Source organism: Xiphophorus hellerii, chromosome 8 (genome assembly GCF_003331165.1).
Source record: "Xiphophorus hellerii strain 12219 chromosome 8, Xiphophorus_hellerii-4.1, whole genome shotgun sequence".
Classification (NCBI taxonomy): Eukaryota; Metazoa; Chordata; class Actinopteri; order Cyprinodontiformes; family Poeciliidae; genus Xiphophorus; species Xiphophorus hellerii.
In genome coordinates, this window is record NC_045679.1 from 28,729,847 (window position 1) to 28,749,833 (window position 19,987).

The 19,987-nt window shown below is 39.6% G+C and overlaps 1 protein-coding gene across 2 annotated transcripts in view; it reads left to right on the forward strand.

The window, feature by feature from the left end:
• The first annotated feature begins 5,939 nt into the window (after nt 1-5,939).
• ythdc2 (YTH domain containing 2) overlaps nt 5,940-19,987 on the forward strand; it is a 41,986-nt gene continuing 27,938 nt past the window's right edge. For both annotated transcript variants that reach the window (XM_032569255.1, XM_032569256.1), the window contains exons 1-10: nt 5,940-6,038; nt 9,327-9,492; nt 11,302-11,392; nt 13,283-13,479; nt 13,736-13,938; nt 14,491-14,657; nt 15,477-15,579; nt 15,853-16,009; nt 19,613-19,720; nt 19,801-19,946. In XM_032569255.1, coding sequence (XP_032425146.1) covers nt 9,333-9,492; nt 11,302-11,392; nt 13,283-13,479; nt 13,736-13,938; nt 14,491-14,657; nt 15,477-15,579; nt 15,853-16,009; nt 19,613-19,720; nt 19,801-19,946 — 1,332 coding nt within the window. In that variant the 5' untranslated portion in view covers nt 5,940-6,038; nt 9,327-9,332. The remainder of the gene's footprint in view (nt 6,039-9,326; nt 9,493-11,301; nt 11,393-13,282; nt 13,480-13,735; nt 13,939-14,490; nt 14,658-15,476; nt 15,580-15,852; nt 16,010-19,612; nt 19,721-19,800; nt 19,947-19,987) is intronic.

The following is a 19,987-nucleotide window of genomic DNA, read 5'->3' on the forward strand; positions in this document are numbered from 1 at the left end:
TTTTCTGTAATAGTTCTGAAAACATTGTTGAATTTTCTCCTCTTCGGTTTCTAATTGGCCATCTAAAGGATTTCTTATTTTGTGTATAGTCCTCTCTGCTTGCTGCTTTCTGAGTTTATATGAAAGAAGTTTTAATGATTTCCCGCCAACATCACAATACTGCTGTTTGTTAAAAATTATTTTTTTCTGTACTTCAACCATGTTTAGGTCATCTAATTCTTTTTTAAATTTTACCATATCCGATTTAATGCTGTCGTTCATAGTCACAGAGTGTTCGTGTTGCAGTTTTAACAATTTATCTTCCAGGTATTTACGTTTTTGTATGTTTTCTTTTTTTAAGTGGGTGGATATACTAATTATTTTCCCTCTAATCACTGCCTTCATTGCATCCCATAATATTCCTGGTGACACCTCCTCATTATCATTTTGAGCTAAATAATTTTCTATTTCTTTTTTTAAATTCTCTTTAATGTTTGGGTAGTTTAAAATATTTGTGTTCATCCTCCATAATGTAGATCTATTTTTCCTGTTCAGACAAATATCAGCATAAACTGGATTATGGTCAGAGATTGTACATGGACCGATTTCACAGGTTTTAATTTTAGACAAATCATTCTTGAACGTAAGAATGTAATCTAACCTAGAATATAAGTTATGAGGGTGAGAGAAGTGGGTGTATTCTCTATTAGTTGGGTGATGTTCTCGCCATACATCAACTAATCCTAAATCGTCCATGAGGTGTCCCATCCTCCTACCAATATTTCGTCCATCGCCTTTCCCACTAGAAGAATCAAATTTGGTGTTTAATAAAATATTGAAGTCACCACCGCATATTAAAGTTCCCTGACTCTTCGTTGTTGCAATTTCGAGAACCTGTCTATACAGGGACCAATCACTGCCCGGTGGAATGTATATATTCAGGATGGTGGTCATGGTACCATCAATCCTGCCCGTAATCATTATGTAGCGACCTTCTTTATCTTTGTACTCTGATATGTGTTCATAGTTAAGAGTTCCAGATAACAAAATTGCCACTCCCCTTCGCCTCCCAGAACTGTGGGAAGAAAAAAACACATGTTTAAAACCCATCTTGTTTAATTTAACATGCTCGCTATCCGGTAGATGTGTTTCCTGCAATAAAACAATTTGGGTTTTGTCTCTCTTAAATTTAGATAGGACTTTCTGCCTTTTTACTGGACTATGTAAACCATTAATGTTGTTTGACACCAATTTTATCAACCTGCTACTCATCTAACTTATATTTCTTAATTATATCACAAAGATTATTGGGCTCCCCGCTCACTCTTAAAAACACTGAACATAGAACATATAAAAAAGTTAACATTAAGAACAAACAAAACTCAAACTGAACTCTTGACTTCCAAGGTGGGGGTCTCCAAAGAGAACCCTGCTTCACCTCCAGAGGCAGCTTCTTCATCAGTTAGTGAAGGGGCCCTTGGTGGCTATGGCCTCAGTGTAAAGAGCACCGCGAGAAACCTGCCTTATTTACTTATTGTACTTCATAAACCAAATACAAGTCTTGATTATTAGTAACAGAGTGGATAAACCTTAATTTTCCTTGTGCGTGGGAGAAGACCTCTTGAAGGCTCTAAGTTTTTCTTTGTAGCCGGCTGCGGGGTCCCGCCTCTTGTTTGCTGGCCCACTCCCCTGTCCGCCGCGTACTCTGCTCCAGGTCAGCTGCTTCAGATGTTCCAGGGCCGTTTCTGGTGACTTAACGACCCGCACAGCGTAGCCTCTACTGGACATGTCTTCAGTAGCTTCCACCACTGTATTGTAGATCTTTGTTTCATCTCCATATTTCACCCTCAGCCGGGCAGGAAAGAGAGTCTGAAAGGGGATTTGCTGCTCCTTCAGAATCTTGCGCACGTCTGCGTATTCTCTTCGTTTTTTCAAAATCAGAGGGGGATAGTCATGGTCCAAATTCACTTGCTTGCCGTTCCAGGTAAATCCTCTTTTCTGCCATGCCTTGCGAAGGAGAAGTTCTTTGGTTTTAAAACTGAGGAATTTCACAACAATAGATCGCGGGGGAGCGTCGCTTGGAGGCGGAGGGCCTAGAGAGCGGTGAGCCCGTTCAATGTGTATGTCGAGCTCGTCTTGGGACAGCGCCAAGCCCTCACGGAGCAACTTCTCCACAAAGTCACCCATTGATGCCGAGTCCCGTTCTGCCGCCTCGGGTACGCCATAAATGCGTATGTTCTCTCTTCGTGTACGGCTTTCTAGGTCCATTAGTTTATCCTCCAGCTTTATCTGTAGCTTTATTATTTCAGTGACGGCGTCCTCCGTGGTTAAAATCCTCTCCTCCGCTTTTTCAATCCGGTCCTCAGCCTCATCTAGTCTGGTGTTCATCTTTCGAATTTCTTCTTTTATTTCCCCCAAATGCGCATTATTTTCCTGTCGGAAGCCTCTTAATTCCTGCAATACCGTCTCCCATTCAGCCATAGTATCACTGTTGTTTGTTTAGTTCAAGTCAAAAAGTGCAGCGGTAATTTTTCAAACCGGAGGTTTGAGATGAATAGCAGTTGGCATTAGCTAAAATGCTAGCAATATTTTCTCGACTTTAAACGTCCGCTTATTGGCGTTATAAAGCATCGGTTTTGAAGTATTTCGCTCACCCCAGTTCTTTTTCACCTTTATAGGTATGTTTTCGTCGTTTAAGTGGGGTTGGGTTTTCAATTTCTTAGGTTCTCTCGGGAGCCCGTTCACAGCGCGGCCATCACGATGACGTTCAAACCGGAAGTCCCCTAATGTAACAGTTCTTTCATCAAGCTGGACTTCACGTACTTTTCACATTACTGCACCAAGTTAAGTCCACAGGAGACTGCACCCAATGGCTGGCAACTGTTCAAGCTAGCATATATTCAGTAGAGCTAAAATATTTCTCATTTTGAAAACTTTCAGATTTTAAACCTAATATTTTGGGAAAGTTCTAAATGTAAAACAACGTGAAAAGAAATGATAGCATATTAAATTTGGCTGTTGAATCACTATCAGTATTATTACTTGACATCTGGATTTTTAGATTTTATTAAAGAAGGTACATTTAATTCTGGAGTTTGTAGTTTTATAGTTTTGTTAACCTGCTTTACGTCTGCCAGAGAACTTCCGGTTTGTTTTACACTAAACACTGTTTTGCTTCATATATTTGCTTTTACAGACAGTCCCACTGTGTTCTAACCACAAACCAGAATTTTTCAGACATATTTCTCACAGTGAATGACATAAATTTTAAACTACAAACACTTTTCTGAAACTATTTGTCCTTAGTTTGACGCCATAATTTGCCACTTGTTTTGTCATATTTTTCTGGTGATTGGGTTTGGCTTTTAACACTTTTCTCTGAAATTAGGATTTTATTTGGGGGACTTATAATATGTGTTTAATTTTGAAGAACAATGTGCATTTGGAGTTTTGCAAACAGCATGCTACTGAATTCATGGAGCTTCTCTAGTTTAAAGAAGAAACAAATTACTAAATTAAGATTGAAAAATAAGAGTTTCAAAATAATAAAAATAATACAAAATAAAAATAATTATAGAAAAACTGAAATAGTAAGTTTTACATCCATTGTGTTTCAGGAAGGAAGTTCATAATTTAAATGCTTTACTTGAACTTGTGTAATGTCCACTAATTGAAAAATAATGTTTTAAAAATCACATCTAATATTTCAAGAAAACATAAGAAACATTGAGTTCTCTGTCTAGTTTCTTTTCTTCGATATATGTCTCACTCCTGTTTGTTGTGATTTACAAGTTTTGTATGATCAAAGTGATCCTGTATTGCTTTAAAAACTTTAGACGTTCCCAATCATGTTGTTCATGACGCACAATTTATCTTGTTAAGCTGGCACAGGTTGATTTCCGTAGGAGAAAATAGTGATACATAAAACAATGCTTTCGCTACAAAAAAACCCTAATGTTGAAATTTATTTCTACGTGACTTTGGACTCTGAGCAAGTGCTGTTCATACCATTAGTGATTGTTTTACGAGACTTAGAATGGTTAAGCTGTTTGTAACGGATGTTATCTCAAGTGCACTTGGTTTAAACTGTTTTTATTTTTGAATGGTGAATTTAATAAAAGTGTTTTTCACTCTGACATTAACTGGTTTACTTCCAGCATATACACTGGTACATACACTGTTAAACATAATAGATGTGTCCTTAAAAAAGCAAGGATTCATTTTCAAACACATTGGCAACATGGTACTTGTGGTACACAAAACAAAACATAAGGAAAATCTGACCCCATTCTCATTTTACAGAAACTATGGAAAAATGAATTTTAGGCTGTTTAAAAACAGTCTGTTCTTTGCTTTGCTAATATTTTCTGTATAACAAGAAAACTACTTGGGGGATTTAGCATTGCTTTGAATCTCTAAATAGATATTTACTCTAATCCTTTTCTGAGAACTACTTTATATACTACTTAATATAACGTACATGTTTCATGGAATCGACCCCCTTCTGGTACCTGTAAACAGGTTATCCAGCCCAGAATATTTGGACTATATTCTATAATTCCTCTGTACTTCTTAGATTTTGCCTCAGAAAAAGTGCATGTATATGTATGTTAGTCAACAGATTTTATCTCTTTAAGGTCTGGAATTGGATTGATCCCCTGCATAGTGCTACCTTTTTGCCAGTGACCTTCTTCGTCCCTGATGTTAAGAAAAATTGATTGATTTTAATGCTTAATACAGTTAGTCTTGCGACATGTGTAAAGGGATGGCCAACGCTCTTGTTTGGAACAGTTTTCTGTTGAGCATGGGGAAGCAGGGCCTTTTCCTCCCCCACTGACACACAGAGCAATAAAATTTACATTCCGATAGAGCAGGAGACTCTTTGGCGCCTCTCCCCGTACCTGGCACGGCCCAAGACGAAGTGGTCCCCCCCCTTTTGCTTGGACAAAAAACAGACACCTTTGCCACACTGAGGGGAGTTTTTTCAAGTTCTCTGAGTGCTGAGGGAGTTTCTAATAGGTCAGCACGAGGAACGCCTTTTTTGCATATATAAAATAGGGAAACACCTCTTTCATTTAAAAGTACAGGTCAGCAAGCGAACAGAGAGTTTTTTCCATCTTTTCTAAACGTGGGCGCCCTTTTGTCTGTCTTTGTGTTCGTGTGTCTTCCCTTGTGTGTCTTATTTTGTGATAAAATGCATATCTCTGTACCTCTGCAGCTTTGTTAACTGATACATGCGTGGCTTTGTATGAATTAAACTCTGTGATCTGTGACGTCAACACGCCTTGTTGTAGTTTCGCTTTACAGCTGCCCCGCTGCTCGCCGAGAGGACCCGGCTTTTAAGGAAGATACGAGCCAAACGTTTTGTTCAAAGTTAATAATAAATATTTCTTCCTTTACACTGACCACACATCTGATTATTGACTGCTGATTTATATAACCAGGAGAGTTGAGAACAAATTTATTTAGGTGTTGTAGTTACAGAACTGAAGCAGTTGTAGTGTGATAGAAATGCATAAAAAGTGTTGAAATAGTCCATTATTGAAGTTTCATTAATCACAAACTTGGTTTTAAATATTTTCCTACTAATTGACAATAATCTAGTCCAGAAGAGTTTAATTTTTTTTTTAATTGGCGTAGATGAAAGATGTTGAAAGTAGTGCAAAATTAGGTGAAATCGTCCTGTAGCCATTTCCCGAATCGGAAGCTGCAATCGAAAACCAACTTCAGCTTTGTCCCAAAAAGGAAAGAGTAGAGGAAAGGCAGAAAAAAGACTAAGCTGTTCTTTGGGAAAGGCACATGAACTCAGTGGCAAGACCAGCATCCCAGTTTAACCGATGTCCGAAACAATATAGGAGCAAGTTATTTTTTATTTGTCCCCGTGCACTGATTCATGTATTAGTGCTGTTCTAGTCGTCAGCTTGAGTCTTTTATTCTGAAGAGGTCAGAGCGGATGCGTAGTCGCTTATCTTTCACTGACCGGATACTAGCTAACCTGGTGTGAAGTAGTGGCAACAAACCGGCAGAAGTTCGGAGGTGCACTGACGTTTAATTCCAAGGTACGTCCTCCCAAACACCGTAGTGCAAATAGGAGGCCGGTCTCTTTATAAGGAAAATTTAAAATCGTTTTTAAACGGCTTCATTCCTCGGTTAAACGTACAGTTAGCTAATTTTTAAATCACGTTTCTCTCACACCTGACGCTAGCTTGTTTAGTTTTAGGTTTCGGTACCAGTGAAATGAAACGCATCATCTAGTTTATTTACTTTGGATCAACATTATTAGCTTTTTCTTCTTTTGCTCTTTCCTTTGGTTTGTTATTTTGTTTGTATTTCTTTTAATTCCTGTAAAGCACTTTGTATTGCCTTGTTGCTGAAAATGTGCTATATAAATAAAATTACCTTTACCTTTACCTTTGTACTACTAGCTAGGCTCTATTATAGAATCCTGTCTTTCTTCCGAGAAGAAAAACAGTGAATAAAAGTTGGCGTTACAGTTTAAACCTTCTAGACACTTTAATGTGGCTGGAAGGTTTAAACACACTCTTATTGAGAACAGAAGACATTAAATACAGACGTATTTAATATGACGTTTCCAGAAAATTCTATCATCTATTATAACCTCTGTAAATTAAGTTTGATGCACTCTTTCTAAGTTAACACCCTCTAAATTTTATGCAGTCTGGGCACTTTTGTTTGTTGTTAATAAATGCCATGAACCAACTTTTAATTTTAATAAATTCTGATGTAATAGAATGCAAAAGGTGTAGATTCTCACCAGAATCTAAAACATTTGTATCATCAGCAAATAAAATAAGTCTTAGGATTGATAGCATTGATGATACCTTACATGTGCCATTAATGTATAAGATTAATAATTTGGGACCTAACACTGACCCTTGAGGAACACCACATACAATGTTCAAACATTCAGACTGAAATTGTTCTATCTTCACACATTGTTACTTTAAGTAACTTTTCACCCAATTTAGTGTAGTCCCCCTGATTCCATATTGTTCCAATGTACTGACTAAAATGTGATTAATGGTATCAAATGCTTTTTTGAGAACAATGAACATGCCTCCAGCAAATCTCTTTTTATCTGTAGAGTTAGTAATATCCTCAATTTGTTCAATTAGTGCACGTGATACTGATCATTTACTTTGGAAGCCATATTGACTATTCCCAAGTAATTGATGTTTTTCAATAAAATTGTCCAGTCTGCTGTTGAATAGCTTTTCCAAGATTTTGGAAAATTGTGGAAGAAGAGAAACAGGGTGGTAATATGTGAAGTGGTGTTTATCTCCAGATTTGTACAGTGGAATAACTTCATCAATTTTCATACTTCTGGGAAACTGACCAGTTAATAAAGATAAATTAAAAATATGAGTAATAATTTTAGAAATCCTCTTAATTACTTTTTTTACCAGTAGCATGTCAATGTCATTATGATCAGAAGATGTTTTTTGTTGTTGTTTTTTTTTCAGCATTAACAGTATTTATAGCTTCACTTTCATGAACTGGTTTACCAAATATAGAACTGTCATTTCTTTCAATTACAATATCATTTAATGTCACAGGATCGTATTTTATTTGCTAGTTTTGGACCAACAAGAAAGAACAAAGAAATGGTTTATGCATATTATTTATTACCATATCATTTTCAATAAATAGTCAGTATAGGAGTTGTCTTAGAGTTATTACTAATTACAGTATTTAAGGTTTTCCACACATCCTTTATGTCATGTTTATTGTTCTCTAATAATTTATATTTTCCTTCTTGCAATTGCATATAATAGAAGTTAACTTATTTCTATACATTTCATATTTACCTTTTTCTTCAATAGTCCTGTGTTGTATACAATTTTTATACAGTGTCTTTTATTACATGCATTTACTCCTTGACATCCATGGGTTATTTTTTGCCCTTGTTTTTTTCAGTACAGTTTTACAAGACAATTTTTATCATAAGGAATCATAAATATTCTCAAAAACTCATAAGCCTTATTCACAACATTTTCTTTGTATATTAATTGCCAGTCAAGTGTCTACATTGATCAGTCTTAACTCTTAAATTAAATGGTTTATTTTCTTATTTGTTTTTCTGCTCTAATAGTTATATAATGTGAATACTGGGAGGTGGTCGCTCAAATGATTTGCTTTCCAAATCATTTGAAAAAAATATTGTCAAGCAATGTGGCACAGTGAACTGTTATTCTAGTAGGTCGTGTGATTTTAGGAAATAAGCCAATGCTGAACATGGTGTAACCTTATGTTTGTTTAGATTTATTAAGTTGATATTAAAGTCACCATCAATAATCATGATCCTATGTTTCACATTAGTAAAGAGTTCCTCTATCCAGTTTTTAAGTATGCTTATATCATAACCCGGTGTGCTGTAGATAGAACCTATGACTATATTTTTCAGTTTTTCTCTATTTATTTTAATTTTAAGACATTCATGCACATTGTATACAACAGTTGATATTTTGTCCACCACTACTAATTCACATCTACATACAGTAGATGGTTAGACCACAACCTTTTAGTTTTTTCTGTTCATACAGATCAGTTTACAACCAGGAAGTTCAACATCCATGTCTTTATCACTGTTTATCCATATTTCTGACATTAATATAATATTGAAGAGGTGTGTGAACTGATTTAAGTCCATCCATCCATCCATCCATCCACCCACCCACCCAGAAATCTGCGTTTTCACTTATCTGTTAATTAAAATTAAATGCTCTTGTATGGAATTGGACCAATTTCTGGGTTATTAAATGACTAAGACTGAGTAGTTCTCTGAAAGAGCCTGACTTTTGTCTTACCTCAGGAAAATTGTCACATAAAATCTGCGAAAAAGTACTCACTCTCTGAATGATGTCTTGTGCTCTCTTTCCATGAATGATGCAATTGCTGTGCACACAGTCAGGTATTATATATTAAACAATGCGTTATTTTTATGAAAGTTCTTCCTTTAAAGTCAATAATGAGCAACATTTTCTCATAACCTATAGGCAGACAGATCTGTTTTTTTCTTTATGTTTTTTTGGCTATTTAACAGTATTTGGACATGAAATAGGGAGGAAAGAGAAGGAGAAAACATGTTGTAAATGGTCTGAGACCGGGAATCAAACCCAAGACCACCGCAATGAGGACTACAGCGCACATCACTGTCTGCTTTCACCTAAAAGTCTAACTTTCTGCTGTTCTCATACTTGAAACAATTTCTTTTTTTTTTTGTTGTTTACAAAACCTTCTATCACACGAGGTTAAAAAAGTGAACAGTTGGGTATTTAGTTTAGATCACTTGACACTAGTGAAGATGATGTCTTTTTGTGTTGCAGTTCACCATGTTTAATGCTATGGGGACATCACAAAAACCGTCCAGGCGTCAGAACATGTCACCTCAAGGCTCCAGTTCCAGTGACTCGAAAACAATTCACATCGGTGAAGAAGTCAAAATAGCAGTGAACCTCTCTTTGGAGAGGTTTCGCTACAGTGATGAAAAAGGTACCAACAAAAACTTTTATCATTGTCAGGTCTAAATACCTATTAGAGACAATTTAAACAAACACAAGAAAGACAAAGAGAGTTAGATTCTTTTATACTCGCGAGGAGAGCAGACAGAGAGATGTTTCCAGTTACAAATCTCCAAACTACTCTGGAAACACATCTCCCGCTCCCTCTATTTTATTGCTTTTTAGGGGACTCTAATACATTGGGCGCTTGCAGCTTCAAAAAGGGAGGGACAACACACAGCTGCAGCGCTAATAACTTTTACTGTTTAGACATATATTATCTACAATCTAAATCCTTCTTGTTCCAGTTGAAATACCAGACACGGCCAGTAAAACAAGTTGTATATCACACAGGAGAGCAGAGTTTATTGCTGGGCAATAAACTCTGCTAGAAGAGTTGTCCCCGCTTATCTCTGGCTTTGCTGATGGCATCTCAAGGAAGTCACAGGGAGGAATCAAAGTTATTTAACACACAAAAACATTACTTAAAATAGTAGAAAAAGAGAAAAGCATATAATTAAACATTATTTAAATGTAACTTCAAGACTACATGATATAACAAATATTTGATAATTACTAAAAATACAAATTATCCAACAATCATTCATCCCTTTGTGCAAGCAGCTCTGTTCTCTTATGTGTTTTTCATAAGAAACTAAGGTACAAGTTAAGTCTGTTTGAAGTTCAGTGTGTTGTGCATTGGATGGGATGGAGATCAAATCTGAAATAATAAGCATAATAGATGATGCACCATTTAAGAAAAATAAATGACAAAAAGCCTGTGAAATTTAGTTGCTTGTCTTTTGCACTCTGAATTTTGTTTACTGATGTCCTCTCTTTGACAATTGTAAGATCTCATTCAAGTGTTGAAACTTGAACTTCTCCTGCCCTTTATGATGTATAATATGAAGTAGTGCTGCACTGTACTGGAACAAACTGTCGTTGGGATTTTCTTTCTTACAATGTGGTTTATATTGCGGTATAAAAATATGCAGGAAGTTTCAATAGGATGTTGCACCATAAGTCACCTTTAGGAGCTATGACTCCAACAGCACCTTAAGTTATCCTGGACTCCTGCCATCATCAACCTATACTGATCTTACTTCTTTATGTGAATGTTACAAGAATGTTTTTTTTGTCTGTAATTGAGTTATTACTCGGGCTGCACAATATTAGAAAATATTTCAATAATGTTAGAAAAGTTCACACTCTTTTCCACTGCCTGAAGTTAAATCAGACCCATCCTCTCTTGTTTTAGAGAGGATGGGTCTGACACTGTTTAGTTAGAATTACCCAAACTGTTGTTTACTACTGTTTGCCGCTTGGTGCAGTATTTTACTTTACTGGTTGTGATTGATTGATATTTATCCAAGTCAAGGCAATATTTGCAAGGAATATTCTGAATGAAAAAACAATCTGTGATTGACTGTTGTGGTTACATTAACTTGATCAAGTTTCAGAGCAGACACATTATCATGTGACAGAACATGTATTGAGCAAGTGTGTGTGAGGTGGCTGGCCGCACATCATTTCTTGTTCACCAGGACATGTGCATGTATCAGTCTCAAAGCACACTTAACGTCAACTTCTAAAAATGTGTATACATGTTGAAATATATTTGTGGTTCACATTGAGCTTGCAGAGCAAGAGCTGTGGCTTTTATGAGTGGCTCTTGGTATAAAAAGAAGTTTTTGGTAGAACACAAGATGGTTGATTTTGCCATCATACTCTTGTAAGCATCAGGAGTCAGGTTTTATGTGGAGTATGCTAACGTTTGCCCTTTCGGCTTTTGGTGGAACAGAGATGGAATTCCCATCCTCACTGTCCAGCACTGAGCGGGCCTTTATTCATCGACTGGCCCAGTCCCTGGGCTACATTTCCAAAAGCAAAGGGTGAGTTCAACTATTCAGTCTCTTTCAGCTCCTGATGCAAAATCTTAGGGCTGTTGAAAAATATTATTTTAGTAATTGAGTATTCTATAGATTATTCTGATGATTAATTCAGTAATCACATAAAAATTTTATAAAATAAAATATTGGTGAATTCTACCGCAACAGCATATATACATACAGTATATATATATATATATATATACAGGTAAAAGCCAGTAAATTAGAATATTTTGAAAAACTTGATTTATTTCAGTAATTGCATTCAAAAGGTGTAACTTGTACATCATATTTATTCATTGCACACAGACTGATGCATTCAAATGTTTATTTCATTTAATTTTGATGATTTGAAGTGGCAACAAATGAAAATCCAAAATTCCGTGTGTCACAAAATTAGAATATTGTGTAAGAGTTAAATTTTGAAGACACCTGGTGCCACAAACTAATCAGCTGATTAACTCAAAACACCTGCAAAGGGCTTTAAATGGTCTCTCAGTCCAGTTCTGAAGCCTACACAAACATGGGGAAGACTTCAGATTTGACAGCTGTCCAAAAGGCGACCATCGACACATTGCACAAGGAGGGAAAGACACAAAAGGTTATTGCTGAAGAGGCTGGCTGTTCTCAGAGCTCTGTGTCCAAACACATTAATAGAGAGGCAAAGGGAAGGAAAAACTGTGGTCAGAAAAAGTGTACAAGCGATAGGGATCACCGCGCCCTAGTCAAGATTGTGAAAAAAAACCCATTCAAAAATGTGGGGGAGATTCACAAGGAGTGGACAGCTGCTGGAGTCAGTGCTTCAAGATCCACCACCAAGAGACGCTTGAAAGACATGGGTTTCAACTGCCGCATACCTCGTGTCAAACCACTGTTGACCAAGAAACAGCGCGAAAAGCGTCTCACCTGGGTCATGTTTTCTGACGAAAGCAAATTTTGCATTTCCTTTGGAAATCGAGGTCCCAGAGTCTGGAGGAAGACAGGAGAGGCACAGGATCCACGTTGCCTGAAGTCTAGTGTAAAGTTTCCACCATCAGTGATGGTTTGGGGTGCCATGTCATCTGCTGGTGTCGGTCCACTCTGTTTCCTGAGATCCAGGGTCAACGCAGCCGTCTACCAGCAAGTTTTAGAGCACTTCATGCTTCCTGCTGCTGACCTGCTCTATGGAGATGGAGATTTCAGGTTCCAACAGGACTTGGCGCCTGCACACAGCGCAAAATCTACCCGTGCCTGGTTTACGGACCATGGTATTTCTGTTCTAAATTGGCCAGCCAACTCCCCTGACCTTAGCCCCATAGAAAATCTGTGGGGTATTGTGAAAAGGAAGATGCAGAATGCCAGACCCAAAAACGCAGAAGAGTTGAAGGCCACTATCAGAGCAACCTGGGCTCTCATAACACCTGAGCAGTGCCAGAAACTCATCGACTCCATGCCACGCCGCATTAATGCAGTAATTGAGGCAAAAGGAGCTCCAACCAAGTATTGAGTATTGTACATGCTCATATTTTTCATTTTCATACTTTTCAGTTGGCCAACATTTCTAAATAATCCCTTTTTTGTATTAGCCTTAAGTAATATTCTAATTTTGTGACACACGGAATTTTGGATTTTCATTTGTTGCCACTTCAAATCATCAAAATCAAATGAAATAAACATTTGAATGCATCAGTCTGTGTGCAATGAATAAATATGATGTACAAGTTACACCTTTTGAATGCAATTACTGAAATAAATCAAGTTTTTCAAAATATTCTAATTTACTGGCTTTTACCTGTATATATATATATATATATATATATATATATATATATATATATACCACAACAGCATGTATGTGTGTGTGTACGTGCGTACAATGTAATAAATACGAATGTTTTTATTTCACTTTTTCAGAAAAGGCTCCAATCGTTTTCTGACAGTCAGGAAGAGAGATGTTTCAGACAAACCTCGGCCCAGTACATCTCTCGATCTGTGCCCCAGCTCCTTATATTTCATCCGCAGCCTGCTGCAGAGATTTCCCACCAGCAAGAAGGAACGTGCAGACATGCATCCCAACATCAAAAGTGGCATGTCTCTGGCTACAGAAACTAGTGATTATCTGTGTGTGTGTGTGTGTGTCTGTATTTGATGTTGTGGAGGGCACTATACAGAGATGAGAGGAGAGTAAAATGCACCTTGGATTTGGAGTTGGACAGAGGACTTTAACCTTGTCATCTGTCCAACACCAAAATATAACTGGAAAACTTTAGACAAATTTGGATTATTTGACAGGCAGTGTAACTCAACTCATGTGCAGTGTGTTTGGTCACATAGTATCTGATATATCATGTCTTGCTCCTCTTTTAGATAGCGGCTTTGACAGGAACAGAGCAAGTGGTCGCCTAAACAATGGCATTCCTATGGTTCCTAGAAAGAGAGCACCATCAGAACTGGACATTTTCCGAAGCTCCCTGCCTGTACATGAGCACCAGGAGGAGATTGTCCGACTGATCAGAGAAAACAGGGTGGTACTTGTTTTGGGAGAGACTGGCTCTGGAAAAACTACACAGGTGAGTGTTAATGCAGACGGATTTAGATGGTCAGTAAAGTTTTCTGTTTGGCTTATCGTCTCCCTTCAAAATCTTCCTATATTTGACATTCATATGTTTCTTTTCATTGAAAGCTTTTTGTCCTGGAGCATCAGTTTTAAGTTTCTGCTCGTATGATAGATGATCAGGTTTTTCTCTAGTATAGAAACTGTTCAAAACTAGTCTTTGCAAATCAATAGATGTTTTCAAGTTAAATGAATCTGTATCTTTATCCATTTGGACTTTTTGAAAAGCATGTATGTAAATGTTACATGATACATTTCTGCTTTTTTTACGTTTGATTTGTTCATATGTGGAAGAAAAATATTTCTGTATTTTAAGACTTAATAAGCTATGACATGATACTTCATGACAGAACCTGACAGCATGCTCACTAGTGAAAGGAGGTGGATTTCTGTTCAAAATACATAAACTAAACATAATTTTAATCACATATTCAATAAACAGACAGTAAGGAAATGTAGACATAACTGTCTCTAAAATACTAATTACTTCTGGAATGTTTCTGTTTAGATTCCCCAGTTTTTGTTAGATGATTGTAGCAGGAATGGAAAACCCTGCAGGATTTTCTGTACTCAGCCCAGGCGCCTGGCTGCCATCGCTGTGGCTGAGAGAGTCGCAGCAGAGAGAGGCGAGAGTGTTGGCCAGACAGTTGGTTATCACATCAGACTGGAAAGCAGGTACATTTAACCTAAGCTAGTCAGATTCTGTTTGGAAAAAACAAAGAGCTGTAAAACTGTTTAGAGCAAAATCCTGGAAGGAAAATTGGGAAAAAGTAGACATCTTTTGATGTCTACTTTATTGAAGGGATTTTGGATGCTCTTCTTGATTATGCTGGGAAGCTGGTCTTCCCAGGTAATCTGGAATAGAATAAAAACCTCATGTTCTGACTGTATATAGCTGATCAGTGGTCGCTGGGTAGTAAGCTACAGCATAGACAAAATATTGTTTTATATTTATTTAATTTTTGTTTTCATTAGTTTTTTTTACACCCTTAATTTTTTTTGTTTGTTTTTTATTCTTCCTCTGTTTAACACTGTACTTGAATCTCTCACTGGTGGCTTTCGTATGCAAGGGGAAGATCGCAAGGGAATGTATTTCTTCAGTTTTTTCTGTAATATACTCAAAAGTTCAATAAAGAAATTGATTTTTTTTAAAAAGCTGGACGGGACGATACTGCAAACCTTTTCAATTTTTATACTTGCTCTTTGCATATTATTAGAATTTCATGTGATAAGCCAACCCAAAGTACCATGATTGTTAAGTAGAAGAAAAGGGATTCATGCTTCCCCCCCCCCCCCCTTTTTTTTACATATAAAACTCTGAAACATGTTGAAATGAAAGGAGCCCATAGAAATAACAAATTGTTTCCTAAAGCAGGCTAATTTGCAGATATAATGCAGAGAGAAGAATGTTCGAAAGGCCATCTGTCAGCTTTTGGAAACCCCTATTGAGTTCTTAAAATGTTTAGCAGCTGCTCTTTATTTTGTAAACCTCAGGGTCTCGCCCAAGACGCTGCTAACCTTCTGCACAAGTGGAGTCCTCCTCAGAACACTGATGGCTGGGGATACCAGCCTCACAACTGTTACCCATGTCATTGTGGTGAGCATTAGCTCTATAAATGTAGCATCTTCAAGCTCATGATTGTAGCCTGAAGCAACTTCATTGATGCTTTATTCCAGTCTGAGGCCAGTATTTTGAATCTGAAGAACAGTACATACTGTTTTATGTAGATTTTTGATTTCTCAAATTTCCACAACAAATTTAAGAGTAGTTATAGTTCTGGTAGTGGGGATAAAATATAATTTTTAACTTGTAGCTTCTGTTTTGTAGTAAAACGGTATCATGATTTTGTGGCTTGTCCTTTCCAAACAGGATGAGGTTCACGAGCGTGATGGTCTGACTGACTTCCTTCTTACTAAGATGCGGGATGTTGTCCAGAGGATTCCCACACTGAAGTTGATTCTCTCTAGTGCAGCTCTGGATATAGATCTATTCCTCCAGTACTTTGGCTCCTGCCCTGTGATCCACCGTAAGTCCTGTGAATGTTTGATTTTTCTAGGAATTAAACATCCATCCATAGACCTGCATGGTAACAGAAGGTTGGTGCCTGTTTCCTGCGTAATAAACCTTGCCGAATGGAGCTCATAGCAGCTGATGTAAAAACTCTTAGAAGAGGCTGATCTCCACACTGTAAAACAAAACATTCGCCCTGCAATCGGTGGATCACACTTCATCTTGTCTGCTTGTTTTGGTCAAAAGGGCTGATGGCGCAAAAAATGTGCAACCTAGTTTCAATCCAGTAGCTTGCTGGAGCTGGAGCAGTCTATGTGAGAAGGTGCTCCGCTGTCTGTCCACTATGTGGTGGAGAGGGTGCTGTTTATTGTCCATAATAGACAGAACCTTCTTCAGTGTCCTCCTCTCCACCACAGTTTCCAGGGACTCCAGCCTTAGTCCCAGTACAGAGCCAGCTTTCCTGATGATTTTGTCCAGTCTATTAGAGTCGCTGGCTCTGATGCTGCTTCCCCAACACACAGCAGCAAAGAAGATGGCACCGGCAACAACACTGTGATAAAAGGTCTCCAACATCTTGCTGCACACATTGAAGGATCTCAGCTTCCTTAAAAAATAGAGTCTGCTCATCCCCTTCTTGCACACAGCGTCAGTGTTAGATGTCCAGTCCAGTCTGTTGCCGATTACAACTCCCAGGTATTTGTAATCCTCCACCTCCTCCACCACTTCCCCTTTGATCTTCAGTGGCCGTGACGATGTCTTCTTCCTTCTGAAGTCAATCACCATCTCTCTGGTCTTACTAATGTTGAGCCTCAGGTGATTCTGCTCAGACCACTCCACAAAGCTGTCCACCAGTGTCCTGTACTCCCCCTTCCCTCCATCCCCTATACACCTGACAACCGCTGAGTCATCAGAAAACTTCTGTAGGTGACATGACTCAGAGTTGTACTGGAAATCACTGGTGTACAGGGTGAAGAGAAAGAGAAAAAGCACAGTTCCCTGTGGAGCTCCTACGTCACTGACCACCACATCAGACAGGACACTGCCCAGACGGACAAACTGTGGCCTTCCTGTCAAGTAGTCAGTAACCCAGGAGATCACTGAGTCGTTGACACCCATCCTCCGCAGCTTCTCACCCAGTAGCAGAGGCTGGATGGTGTTGAAGGCACTGGAGAAATCAAAGAATGTGATTCTCACAGTGTCTCCTCCACCATCCAGGTGCGAAAGTGCTCGTTGCAGCAGGAAGATGACGGTATCGTCCACTCCTAAGTGGGGCTTGTAGGCAAATTGCAGGGGGTCTAGAAACGTCCTCACCCTAGGCCTCAGCGGGGCCAGAACCAGTCTCTCCATGACCTTCATCACATGAGATGTGAGAGCAACTGGTCTGTAGTCCTCTGGGTCGGATGGCCTTGGCTTCTTGGGAACAGGAACCACATGTGATGTCTTCCACCGCAGCGGGACTCTCTCCAGCCTCAAGCTCAGGTTGTACATGTGTGCCAGTACAGGGGACAGCTGGCCTGAGCAGGTCTTCAGGATCCGTGGTGTAATGCCATCAGGTCCTGCAGCCTTCCCCTGGTGTAATCGCTCCAACTGTCTCTTAACCTGGCCTGTAGTCACCGTTAGCTGGGGGTAGGTGTTGTTGTCTGCAGTGGAGATGGGGGAGGAGGGGGTATGGGGGGCTGAAGGAGAGGTGGTGTGTAGGAGAATGCCGGTAGGTGGTTTGAACAACTTGGGGCAGTGTGGATGTGTGGGGGGATGGTGGTGATACTGGAGTAGCAGGAGGTGAGCTAAACCTGTTGAAAAACTGGTTAAACTGGTTTGCTCTATCCAGGCTCCCAGATGTCTGTGTCCCAGCGATTTGCTTCATTCCTTTCCACACATCTCTCACACTGCTCTGCTCGAGTTTGAACTCAAGCTTCCTCCTGTAGTTGTCCTTGCATGTCCTCAGTGTCTCTCTGAGTTCACGCTGGACTCTCCTCTGCTCCTCCTTATCTCCAGACCTGAAAGCCATCTTCTTTTTGTTTAGAAGTGCCTTCAGGTCACTGGTAATCCAGGGTTTGTTGTTGGAGAAGCAGCTCACGGTCCGGGCTGGCATGACAGTGTCCTCACAGAATCTGATGTATTCCGTGATGCAGTCAGACATGTTGTCGATGTCCTCCCCATGAGGCCCACAGAGCACATCCCAGTCTGTCGACCCAAAGCAGTCCTGCAGTGCCTCAGCTGCCTCCTGTGTCCACCTCCTCACCGTCCTGATGCGCACAGGCTGCCTACTCACTCGAGGGACATACTTGGGAGTCATCCTTACCAAGATGTGGTCCGACCTGCCAAGGGGGGGCAGGGCTGTGGCACTATATGCATCTTTGGCATTAGCATACAGGAGATCCAGCATTTTGTTTTCCCTGGTGGGACAGTCAACATACTGCTGGAAGTTGTGTAGAGTTTTGTCCAATGAGGCATGGTTAAAGTCACCTGTGATGACCATGAAGGCGTCCGGGTGTTGAGTCTGGAGTTTGGCTGCGGTAGAGCTGATGACGTCACAGGCCACCGCTGCATCAGCTGATGGGGGAATGTAAACAGCGATCAAAATGGCGGACGTAAACTCCCTCGGTAAATAATACGGCCGTAGTCCCACAGCCAGAAGTTCAATGTCCGGGCTACAAATCTGTTCCTTCACGTTAACATGACCGGGATTACACCACCTCTCACTCACATAAAGTTCAATCCCGCCGCCCTTCTTCTTCCAAGTCTTGGAAAAGTCCCTGTCCCCCCGCACCAAGGAAAGTCCAGGGACCTCCACGCTGTAGTCCGGAATAAGCGAGTGTAGCCAGGTTTCCGTGAAGCAGAAGATACTGCACTCCCTGTACTCCTTCTGGGTCCTCACCAGCGCCGTGAGTTCGTCCGTCTTATTCCCCAAAGACCTCACGTTCCCCACAATAATCGCCGGTACCGCTGGTTTGTGCCGTCTCCTCTTCTTCCTCCGTTTAACTCCAGACCTGCAGCCCTGCGTCTCCTCCATAACTCCTCTGGGACCACAGGCCTGTCTCCGGGCAGCAGCAGAGGCTTACACAGCGCAATCAGCTGTTCACGCGAGTAAACAATGCCGCTACTCTGTTCGGCGAGGTTCTCCGTAACAAAGAGTAGAAAAAGTAGCAGAAGAACGCGGAGAACAGCGACAAAACCACATCCAGCCATTGTGGAAAGCTTAACTGATGATCTAGGGGTTCTTTAAGCACGGATCCTTAATCGGTTACAGCAAATATACACAGATTAACACACACGACCGGAGCTGCGTCTGCAAGCAGCCAGCTGTGCCGGCGCCAAAAAAAATAAGTCTTTAACTTGATGCTGATACATTGAATTTTCCCACTGTGGGAAACTCCTGGTAGTTTCCCCATGTTTCTGGATCTCTGAAATACTTACTTACTACTTATTGTTAAGAAAATCATTAGTCATCATTGAAAGAAAAAATATTCCAAGCAGTCAAAACAGAACTTTCACAGCCTTTCTAAAAGTTTTAAAGTTAATTTATAAAAATGGGAAGATTACCTCCTGATCTGATTTATTTGAGAATCCCTTTCACCATGGCAATGTGTTAGTAATCACTAAATCACTCTGTTTGTAGTTAAAGGGAAACTATTTGAAGTGAAGGAGCTCTTTCTGGAGGATATCCTGCGGCAGACGGGCTTTAATAGAAAGGACATCTGGAAATATCAGGAAGAGACTCAGAGAAGTATGAAGCTTTTCTTTTTGAACCTTCTCCAGCCTTCTCACTGATTTCATGTTAAGCTCCACTGTCCATGTGATATTCAGGAGAGGGGAAGCAGAAACGATTGACAGAGTGGTGTGAGACGGTGGAGAGCGGTTCTGTTGGTGGGAAACGGACCCACATGTTGGCTCCAGGCTTCCTTCATTCTGGCAGCTGTGGGGACAGAGAAGATGAGGGCTCCATCAAGCTGGCAAGCCAAACACACGACATTATACATTATGAAGCATCCAC